Source organism: Egretta garzetta, unplaced genomic scaffold (assembly GCF_000687185.1).
Source record: "Egretta garzetta isolate BGI_Z169 unplaced genomic scaffold, ASM68718v1 scaffold314, whole genome shotgun sequence".
NCBI classification, from domain to species: Eukaryota; Metazoa; Chordata; class Aves; order Pelecaniformes; family Ardeidae; genus Egretta; species Egretta garzetta.
This window is the reverse complement of record NW_009259531.1, coordinates 4,174,749-4,185,951: the sequence shown is the minus strand read 5'-3', so window position 1 is coordinate 4,185,951 and position 11,203 is coordinate 4,174,749. Positions and strand designations below refer to the sequence as shown.

Genomic DNA, 11,203 nt, shown 5'->3' with positions numbered 1-11,203 from the left:
TATTTCCCAAAGTTGACATGTCATGGTATGTCCTGTGTGTTCAAGCTGTGTATACCAAACCTATGGCTTGTTACTCTTAAGATTTCTCATCTTATACAGAGCCTTTAAGTCTTAAGGGAGACTTCAGCGTTGCTGGATGTTTGTTTTTCAGTGGTGCTCCAATCTTGCTTATGTTTTGGTGGCAGATAATTTCTGTTAATCAAATTTGGCTGCATCTCACCTCTTGATTTCCTCCCCTTCCACCCCACACCAGACAATACAGCACTGATGTAATGATCTTTAGCGTAGTCCAAAGAGATCAGAGAATCACACAATAGCTGAGGTTGGAAGGGACCTATAGATGTTGTTTAGTCCAACCCCTGAAAGCAGGGTCAGCTAAAGCAGGCTGCCAAGGACCATGTCCAGTTGGGTCTCGAATATCTCCAAGGATGGAGACTCTGCAATTTCTCTGGGCAGCCTGTTTCAGTGTTCAGCCACTGGAGATCTGCTTTCAGGAAGTTGCACCTGCAACTATATAATTGGTTTTAGGTGTTCCCTGTCAATAAATTGTAGAGGACTTTTTGTAAAATTGGGCTTTGAGGCAAGAACTGCAGTATCTTTGCCTGTTGAAGCAGAACTTGGAGTAGAGAATCTGCAGAGACACCTTTTTGGAGACTGTAATTTGTTTTCCGTGCTTCTCTTACCTGAAAGACAGATCATTGTTATATGCTCTGTGCTACAACCAAAGGCCTGAAAGACAGTCTAAAGATCTGATGTAGTGAGTTACACTGATGTCTAATAAGTAATTGTGATTTTCTTTAAGATTTCTTTTTCAATTGACAATTTCCATATGGCATGAGAGTATGCATGAGAGTGAGCTCTGATCTTTGAAAAAGAAATGCTTTATGTGGTTGTTACTTAAGTTGTTTCTGCAACATAAACCACTGCTATATGTCTGCGAGTCGGTATAGCTCCTATAGCATTATTGGTTTGTTTTAGTAAATTTTATTTGCTAATCTGATAGACTATGAGCTGTAGTTCTCAAATTTCAGTGTGCTCATAAAATGTAACAAATTTCAGGACTTAAAGAAAATGCTGACAAATACAGTGAATTGAAATTTAGAAATAACTTTTTAAATTTACTAAGTCTGACTTGTTAGGCATGCAAACATGAAAGTTCAGCTGATCAATGAGATTTCGAACTATAATTTGTGTCAGTATTTATAATTTTATACATAAAAATATGCATGAGTACACAGAGGTACATATATCTGCATATTAGAGCTGCCTGCCTGTAGTGGTTTCTATGCTCCCCTCCCCCTTTTTTTCTAATAATTCATTACTGGAGGAAGTCTCTTATGTAGGTAAAATAATTTGCGAAAGAGATATAAAATAGATGTCTAGCTTCTGCTTCACAGGGAGATGTGTGTTGGCCAGAGTAGAAATTTATTCTTGATTTCTTAAAATGAATATGGAAAAAAAAGAACACATGTAGCTAATTTTCCAGGTTTGAGCAAAAGAGATAGAAGTTCACATATATGTGCCTGAGATAAAACTTTTTCATCTCGGTGTATTTTACAGATCTGTGGAGTATATTTTCACTTTCTCTAGGACAGTTACATATTAGTAACGTGAATTCTTTAAGATCAAGGGAATATATTGGAATACATGAGCCTAGGTGAGCCAAAATAACTTTTCTTCCAAGTTATTCCTGAAAGTTTTCCTTTTAATAATGACCAAAAGATGTCACTCCTGAATAAGGTTGGGGTTTTTTTGGTTGGGGGGTGTGTGTGTTCTTTGGTTTTTGGGTTTTTTTTTTTGTTTTTTGCAGAAGACTGATCTAGAATGCAAAGCCTGTTTGAATTCTTTTGACAGGCTTTATCTGAAATCAAGTATCATCTGTCTGTCTCACATCTTAAATTTGGGCCGGACCAGGTGTGATTTGTCTTCCCACCTAAGTCTAAAGATGGCATAGAATTCCAAATGAGTACTTTTTGGTATGCTAATTTGGCAGAAACTTGATCGTGTTTTCATGTGTAATCACCAAATTGTTATCTCTGGGCAATTTAGTAACATGCCCCTCGATACCACTGATTTGAAACCAGGTCCCCACATCGTGAAGACCATCCTTTTTGCAAAGAATATTAATAAATCTAATAATTCATCTTTCTACTTGGGAATAGATGCATCTCTAGCTTCAGTGTGGACTACAAGCTAAGCTTCTTTCTAGTTTTTTATGCTATGCTTTAACATAACATTCCAGACCTGGTTCAATTGCAAGGATGCCTTTGATTCTGAAGGTTTATGAAGAATTTTATGTCCTGTCTGGTGCTGTTAGCTGCAATGGGTCTGTAGGGCTAAAAGCAGCAAAACAGAGAAACTTTGTGCATTGGTAAAGGAAAGGATCCCATTTTGAAGACTCACTAGGAGCTGCTGGAGATCTGATGAGTAAGAAGCAGCCAAATTTTCTGTTATTTCTCAGAGGTGAATTAAGGAGAGGATCCCCCAGTATATCTTGGTGTTTTAGAAATGTTTCAGCTGACAGCATGGATGCCTTCTGCAACTGAATTATCTCAGTATTTCATTACCATGCCAGGCACAGATACAGTGCAGATGCAGTGGCCTTTCTCAAGGATGAGAGCTATTTTTATTTAGGGAAATGGGAATATCCAAATAGCCAGAGGCTTATTTTAGTGCTGCGTGCATCATAACTATAGAAAGAGCTTAATGAGGAATCTTCTTGTTTCTCTAAGATCCACAGCTTTGTTCAGTTATAGTTAAGGCAACACGAAGGGGGCTGTGTCATTTCAGCCTCTTGGGATTCATTTGCAGCAAACATAGCAGCTTGTGCTGGCTTTCATCCAGCTTTGCTGCTGGCGAAACATGTCTCTTCGCTCTCTTTGTACTCCCAGCTACAAGACCAAAATCCTGTTTAGCCAGTTTTTCAAACTGGTACTCAAACTGGCCTTCCCTCTCGCCACCTTTTCTCTGAGAACTGTTGTAGGTTTCGTGGAGGTAAATGTACAGAGCAGCTTGTTTAAGTCTTCCTCTTCTCTCTGTTCAGTTTTTAATCTCAGTATTGAATTACTGAACATGTTCCTTTAAATATGGAATGATTTGTCAGAGCGCTGCTGGAGAGACTGATCTGGTGAAATAAGCAATAAAGGGTGGAGGGTGATGCCAATACACTGTGGTTCTTGCAGTTGAAATGAGGGCTGGTTGCAAGATGCAAGCGCTGGTAATTAACACTGTATAACTCTGTTGCTATGGAATGAGTAGATTAACAGGGGAGACAGGGCGTGTGAGCTTGGTGGAGGTAGTCTTAAGGTGGGGCAGCTTTGCATGTGAAAGGGGGGAGTGCTATGGAGGGCAGCATGAAGATGAATGACAGGAGGTAAATAGCTGAGAGAGTTTTTATTAGTGGACTGAAGGAGATGTGGATGGAATTTACGAAATGACAGAGCTGTGGACAGGTTGTTCAACATGTGAGGCAGAAAAATGTAATGTAAATCTGGCACTGGTCTTAACTTGTCCTTAGCTTGCTACATTTGGGTGTATGCTGGTTTGAGGTTGTTTTGAGATGCTGCCTGACGTACGTAGTGAGAAAAAGGAGGCTGAAGATGTCTTTTCCACAGAAACTCTGAATTGCGTAACTTATATCTCAATGTGACTTTATAAACACATCTGCACTGGTTGATTTAACTCCTTCTGATGTGTGAAAGGCTCTATCGATTGCCTGAAAGGCTTAAGGGTCCTATGTAATCTATAGTAACGGAGCTGGTCCACAGCTGTGCTTTTCATACTTAACCTTTCCAGAATTTGGAGACATCTCGCGTAGATGAAAGAAGCCAGTTCAGGCTGATCTCAAATATCTGTTGTTCTTCTGTGGCAGTGTTATGCTTGCTATTTTGCCCATGCTCTTCTCCTAGGTGAATCTTCCCATTCATCCTCTGCCACCCTGTTCCTCTCCTCAGTTAACCCATGCGATAGCTAAGCTGTTTTGTGAAGGAAGGAATGCTTATGTCTCCTGACTATTCTTCCCACACTCCTTTTGCCCTTTTTTAGAGCAGTACACCCCAAAGTTTGTAAAAGGCTGTTTTTAAAATAGAAGTTTCTAAATAAACATTCAGCAAGGCCTGCCAACCTCATGGCATTTTATCCAAGACACTTTAGGCTGCTAGCCTCTAGTGAGAAAAGTAGAGAATTGTTTTGACATGTCGATTGTCCCATTGGAAAGCAGATTGCAACATTGAATGTTATCACTGACGTTTCATAAATACGCAGTGCAAATACTTAGGCTCAGTTAGAAATAAAAACAAATGCTGCCTCTCATGCCTTTGTATGCTTGGAATATTGGGCTTATCGGTGTCCTCATGCAATATTTCACTCTTCTTGATGTCTTCTCATCAGGGGCTTCTGAAAATAGCTGTGTTGTCTATCTTTTCAGCTGTACATTGTGTGGGAAAAATGTAAATATTTCAGTGCAACAGTCTTGATTTTTACCAACTTGAATTACACCATTTGGCCCAAGCATTTCCTCCCTTGTCCAAACATTTTTCTTCTTTTGTTTTTAACTTGTTGAAGACTTTCTGAACTACAGTTATTACGTTTTATTTGTAAAGCAGGAGCAACATTTGCTGCCTCCCTCAAACTGTGTGTGTTGGATTTCTTCTTGTATCTGATCAAAATAGCTCCCTAATTGCACTCTTTATACAGGCTCTCCTGCATCTTCAGAAGCACAGAGTACAAAGTTGAAGGTTTGGAGAGCGTTTTATTACTATTCACCAGTAAGACTCTGCTTCCTTTTGGCAAGAATCCCTGTACACCTTCTGGAGGCTAATTCCTATCACCGTTTCCAATCCTTTTTTACAAATATTTGCTCCTTACTGTGCCCAGAGTGAAAACAGAAAGTAATAAGGTGCTGCATTTAGTAAGAAGGCAGTTCTCCTCATGTCTGTTATCGTGGTGACTATATTTGTTGCTGGCCTGTGACTTTGGCAGTCCCCAAAACTGCATTTCTGAAGTGGTTCCTTTTGAGTCCTCTGGAATATTTTCTTCTTTTTCTGGTGTTTACACATCAACTGAGGTATTTTGAGCACTCTCAGATCTCAATTTCCTAACTTTAAAACATCCTTAAACAATGACTTGCTTTATAGCCTCAGGTTCTTTAAAACTTCAAATTGTGGTAGGGACACAGCCTGAACTAGCAATCAGGAGGAAACTGGCTTTCTGAATCTGCAGGAGTTTGGGGTTTGGGTTTTTTTGTTTGTTTGGGGTGGTGGTGGTGTTTGTTGTTTTGGTAGCATGCAAAGAATTGCATTGTAAAAGGTTTTGGGGGGAATGTTTCACCCTTCTTAAAGTTTCAAATATCTTCTGTTTGATATTAAATAACTTCATTTTATAGATACATACAGATATTGATATAAATATATATCTGCAAGTTAAGCAACTTACACAAGACAGTGATGTAAGTGCCTCTCCTTACCTATCTCTGCCCCTCAGTTCTCTGTCTTGATATGTAGCAGCCAGCATTTCAGAACTCAAAATGGTAGTGGAATGCTGATTAGCTGTCCAAGCCTAGTAAAGGGCCTCAGTTGGATTTGAGAAAGTTTTTGTTTGTTTGTTTGTTTGCTTGCTTGGTTTTTGGTTGTGGGGTTAAATAAAGCCTGGGTAATCATGTCTCTGCTCCTAGTAAATCATGTTCAATAGATGATTTATCCCTTGTGGAGCCTTACCGCTGGGACGCAGATGCTGCAACATTTGTTCACACAGTGAATACTGTGTAGCTGTGTGATCAGATCATTAAGGCATCATCTTTCCTGAGCAGAGACTGTAACTATGTAAAGTGTCACATCTGTTGATGAGAAAACAAACCCCAACCTTCTTTTCCCCCCATACACTGGTTAAAAGCATAAAGATATTGTCTGAGTTTCAAGTCAACTTGTAATTTGCTTTTGGGGGTGGTTGTTTGGAGTTGTAAGCTATTGCTGAGAGCAGTGGGTGGCTACTGCATCATGATGTTAATTACTGCTTTGTTTGTGATGTGATGCTTTCCTGGGAGGGAGTAGCATCAAGAGGGAAGCTTAGAATAATTATAGTTGTCCCCTTGAAAGTTAGCTAGCAAGCTACTATTTACTGATTTGATACAGGTACGTTCTATAATGCTTTAGCCGGCTATTATGAGCAAGGAATTTAACACTGGTATGGAATAATAAAAGACTAGAAACTGTTGTATAAGGATGAAAAATAACATTGAACAAGACACAGATGGAGCCCTTTCCTCCTGAGAATTAACCTATTGGGGGCTGTCCATCCTACAGGTGGGGAATAATTTTGTTTTATCCAGTGCTTGTAATGCTGTACCTCTACCAAGAACTTTCATTGGCTTGGATCCAACTTCATTATAATTTCACTTTTGAAAGTATTGGACCACAATTTGTTGGCTTTTCTTAGCTTATAACTTTTGAAACATTAGTAAGTCCTCATAGGTAGCTTTTTGCTTTTTGAAGTTCAAATTTAAAAAAAAAAAAAAAATTATTGAAGACCTAACTGAATTCAAAGGTGCCATAGGTGAAGAAAGGTTATTGCAAAATCAGTATTGTGATGGAATATGAAAGGGTGGGGCTTTTTTCTTTCAAATATTTCATAGCTTTAATTTATAATTAGTTCAGATTTTGAACATTACCATTATAATACCATGGCCTTTCATATGAACTCATAATTCTGCCATATTGTCCTAATTGTTCTTTTTTCCATACTGCTGGTATTCTTATTTCCTGTTCTGCAAATGCATATAGTTTCTTTGCCTACCTTTATCAGGAGCCCACATCTGTTCTCCGTGGTTTTTTTTAAAAGCTACTGCAAAGTGCTGAATTATTTTGTCTTCTTTAAAAAAAAAAAAAAAAAAAAAGTGTTTGAATAATGGTAACTGCTTGTTTTATGGAATTATCTGTACCAGTCAGTAAAATGAAATTTATGACTTGTATTTTTCAGTTTAGTCAGCTGGTATCCAGTGATTTGAAAGTACTTGGAAGGAGCTCTTACACACTCTGCAGTGATGGCCAGTTACTTATTCGACAAGTCCTCCACCCAGAAACATCTAAGAAGGTATGAGTTCACAACTGATGCGGAAGGGCAGTACTGTGTTTTAAGGACATCAAAGAAAATAGCTTAAGTGAGTTTGAGATGAGCAACACAATTCAGCCTTGGGAACTATAGTGTTCCAAGAACATTTAAGATGATCACCTCCCTGTCTCAACCCTGTGTAGCAGAGAAGTAGTTCTTGGCATTTGCTCTTGGAATTCAGCTATGGTACTTGAGGACTCCCAGATGAGCATAATGAAGAGGAAAATTAGGAAAGACAGGATAGAGACAGGAACAATACAAGTACATTGAATTCTGTGTGTTAAGAAATGGAAGCAAAGGTACAGATCTAAACTCAGCAGAGGTGATGGAGAGCTATTGCTTTGTTTAGGCTTGAGTTAAATCGCAGGTTCTGTGTGGAGTTATGGGTTTCTACCAAGATCTGAAATTGGTAGGAGCCATGTGTCAATGTCCTCTAGAGAGCAAACACACAGGCAGTGACTTGCCCTGGAGAATGGCAGTGATTCCTTTTTTGGAAGTAGCGCTACAGCCTATTTGCTACTCCCACACAAAGCAGCAGTTTCCACTCCAAGTTTCTGCAAGGGCTTAGAGCAGGCTGTCTTGCACAGGGGGAAGACTCTTGCCTTTGTGCAGGGTGGTGACTCTTGAGTTAGCCTGCTTGGCAGGGTCTGCAGGAACCCCACAGGAATGGGAGCTGCTGACATGGAAGGAGCTGACTGATCAGTTGTATTTTTTTTCTCTATATATGGGTATTGGCTCATGCTGAGTTTCTACAAATATTCACTTGGCATTTGTGTTATATTGAAACATAACACTGTGACTTCTCATGAAAAGTGCATGTTTATGTGGGGATGAAGCAAGTAAGGAAATGGGAATGATATTTAACATTCAAACATGCTAGTACTTTTTTTTTTTTTTTACACTTCATGCCACACTGCAATATGGACTCCAGGTAATTCTTTGTATTTCCCTCTTGAAACAAATGGTCTAAAACAAAACAAATGCTGTAATGTTGTGGAAGAAATAATTATCTGTACCAGATCAAGGAATGGATCTAGTCAAGTGTTGAGTCTTTTAATATTGCATTTCTTTCTCCTTTTTTCTCCTTCAGTACATTTTCATTTGCAAAAGTTTATTTCTCCCTGCACATTAAATATTAGTAAGCTCAGACATTAGCTCTTACTATTCCTGCCATTCTAAGAAACATTACCTTGTAACTTTCCTTAATTCCTTGTTTACAAAGGTGGGTGCTGTTTGGTTAGACCAAACTCAAACTTTTCTATAGTAAAACAGTTGGACAGTGTGAGAGAGAAAATAGCGAATTAGACCAGAATTATTTGTTTTATTCCTTGAAAAAAATTACCTGAGGTCAGAGTGAAGGCCTGCTTAAACATTTGTTTAATAATGTTATGTAACTGAAATTCTTATCCAATACAAAACAGTAATGAATAGATGTCTTTAAGTTGTTGGAAGATAGTTTGTACACTGTAACAATACTTATTTAAACTTTGTTATCGTGTTTTGGTACAATATTGCTTTTCAACGTAGCCACAAAAGAGAAAATACAGCATCCTAAATGGGAGTATTTAAAAACCAGCAAAATCTAGATTTCTCCCCCCCCCCCCCCCCCCGCCAGCTGTCTTCTCTAGCTGCTTTGCACAGGTCTGCCTCTTGGAAGCTATTTGCGTTTGCTCATCTAGAGATCTAATTCTGTAAGGCTATGGAATTTGAACAGTGTTACAAAGGAACTAAACTGGTCTATCATAGACAAGCTGATGACATGCAGCTATGTGATTTTTTTGAGACTGCCTCATTCAGTCCAAAAATATTAATTGGAATTTAAAGGAATGGTGTGTATAAAACTAACTTTTTGCCTTCCTTGCAGAACTTCCTGCTGTCAGACTGCTTCTATTCCTTTTATGATCTGCGCAAAGAATTTCACACTTGCTACCCTAGTTCAGCCGCCGTGAAAGACCAGACTATCAAGACCATGGCAGAATGTATCCTTTTGCTGCAGCTTTTACACCAGAATCAATTATGCTTTTTTAGGTTTTGTCTCTGTGATCGTTACAGGTTTTATTCTTCTAAATGAAGACGTGAGTTTTAAAAACTCACAGGTAAAATGGAAGGAATGTTGCTTAAGTGTGTGTTGGGGGGGCAGCTCTGCTTGTAACTTTTTTTTCCAGTTTGAGTCTAACAATAAGTTCTAAATTGTATTTAGTAAATCCACTGAAGAAAAATGTCGCTTGCATTGATACTTGATCTTAAAAGAATGGCTTAGCTGTCAGTGGGCCTTTTCAGCACCGGTTGGCCTGCAAGCTTCTACTGTTTGCAGGTAGTAAGTTCTCTTGCATGATGTTGACTGAACTGAGTTCAAAACAAAAAGTAATTAAAAAAACCCCACCAACAACAACCCAAAAAACCCCAACACCCTACATCTATATTTTAGGAGGATTTTTGTGGCCCGGCTGAATGTGGTTAAAGTTCAGTTATGTTTGAAATAACAGGAACTTACTCTGCTTTTTTTTTTTTTTTTTTTTTTTAAAACTGTTAACACTGAAATGATGTAAGCTATCAATAGTTTTCAGACTGTTGACCGTTAAAGTGAATATTAACCAGTTTATGAGCAGAGTAACAAATGTCTAGTAGTCATGCGTCCCTGGTAACACCAGTAAATTTGATTGCCAGTTCTGTGTTAATATCAGGAAAGCCTTATGACTTCTTTACAAACGACTGTGCAAGTCTGTTATTTTCTATAATCACCTGTTTAGATCTAGGCTTAGGGACAGATGAAACAGAGGAGGACTTTGGCGTGTGGCAAGTGAAAACCATGGTGGCTATCATTTTCAGCATGCTCTCTGAAAGTTGTAGTAAGTGACCTATTTATACAGAATGCTGAAATCTTCCGTTTTCTGTAAGAATTGGCAGGGGTACTGTCATTCTTAAGTAATCTCTGACCCTGGCTATATTTAAACTTCCTGTTTTGTTGCAGATCACATATTTACTGAGCCTGAAACTGTGAAATACAAGTACGAGACAGGTCCTTGGTAAGTGCCCTTGTCACGGTTGCTTAGAACCTAAGATGAATTTTCTCTACAGGAAGGAAAGTTTGTGAATATTCCCCCGTGGTCACTGTAAAAGTAGGTTGGTTCCTGTGAACAGTAACAGTGTAGTCAGTGGTCTGGTGCAGACAGACTATACCTGGTATGTTGAATGCTGCACTTTAGTCCGTCTCTTTAAAGTCACTGCAAGTTAAATGGTCTTTGTTCTCTAGCTTCTGTTTTGCATGGCAGCAAGGCTGACTTATCTTACCCAGTGGTGAAGAAATATTTGTGAACTTTCCCTAAGTCAACAGGGGTAATGACTAGTGTACCCTATATGCAGTTGAACTACATGGTGCTTCTGAAGAGTGGTCTAATATGCTGTGTTGCATATTGGGTTTAGGGAGAGAAGAAACAGAACGGTTCTTTGTTTTCAAATACATTGCAGTAACTGGAGAATGAAACATCTTAAGCATGAGTAATATGTATTCTTGTTTAGGACTGCCTTGTAACCGTCTATGTTGGATGGTTAGAGCTTTCAAGTAAAATTAGTCCAGTTCCTTTTTACTTCCCTTTGAGACAGTTTTCCTATATCTTTTTTTCAAGGAACTGCAATGTGGTGACAACAGTGCGTTTTAGGCATTGTATGTATAAAAGGATTATCCCAGTTTCTTTCCTTTCTTTATTGAAATGAGTAACATAATTAGAAGTGTCTCAACAACAAATATACTCCTGATTTCCAAGTTAAATTAGTTAGCTAGTTGCAAACTGAAATTTGGTAAAATAATGGAAAACCTAGATTAAAGCTTACTTTGGCTTCTTCTGTGGGGTTTTTTTGATTTTTTTTTTTTTTTTTTTTTTTTTTTCCTCTGTGCAGTAGTAAATCTGAAACGGTGGACAGTGAGACAGTAATACGTGCCAGAGGTTTGCCATGGCAGTCTTCAGACCAAGATATTGCTCGATTTTTCAAAGGACTCAACATTGCCAAGTAAGTTAGTAAGAATTTGTCTTGATTTATCACTTTCTCTTTAATAGCAAGTTCTTTTCATATTTGTTTAACACCCATCTTCCCTCCACTA

General features: G+C 38.5%; 1 protein-coding gene across 1 annotated transcript in view; it reads left to right on the top strand.

Annotated features, from left to right (window-relative positions):
- Window positions 1-2,862: 2,862 nt before the first annotated feature.
- Window positions 2,863-11,203, top strand: part of ESRP2 (epithelial splicing regulatory protein 2) — a 29,020-nt gene continuing 20,679 nt past the window's right edge. Inside the window, exons 1-6 of the mRNA XM_035893127.1 lie at window positions 2,863-2,994; window positions 6,973-7,086; window positions 8,969-9,083; window positions 9,855-9,953; window positions 10,076-10,130; window positions 11,002-11,112. Coding sequence (XP_035749020.1) covers window positions 2,863-2,994; window positions 6,973-7,086; window positions 8,969-9,083; window positions 9,855-9,953; window positions 10,076-10,130; window positions 11,002-11,112 — 626 coding nt within the window. The remainder of the gene's footprint in view (window positions 2,995-6,972; window positions 7,087-8,968; window positions 9,084-9,854; window positions 9,954-10,075; window positions 10,131-11,001; window positions 11,113-11,203) is intronic.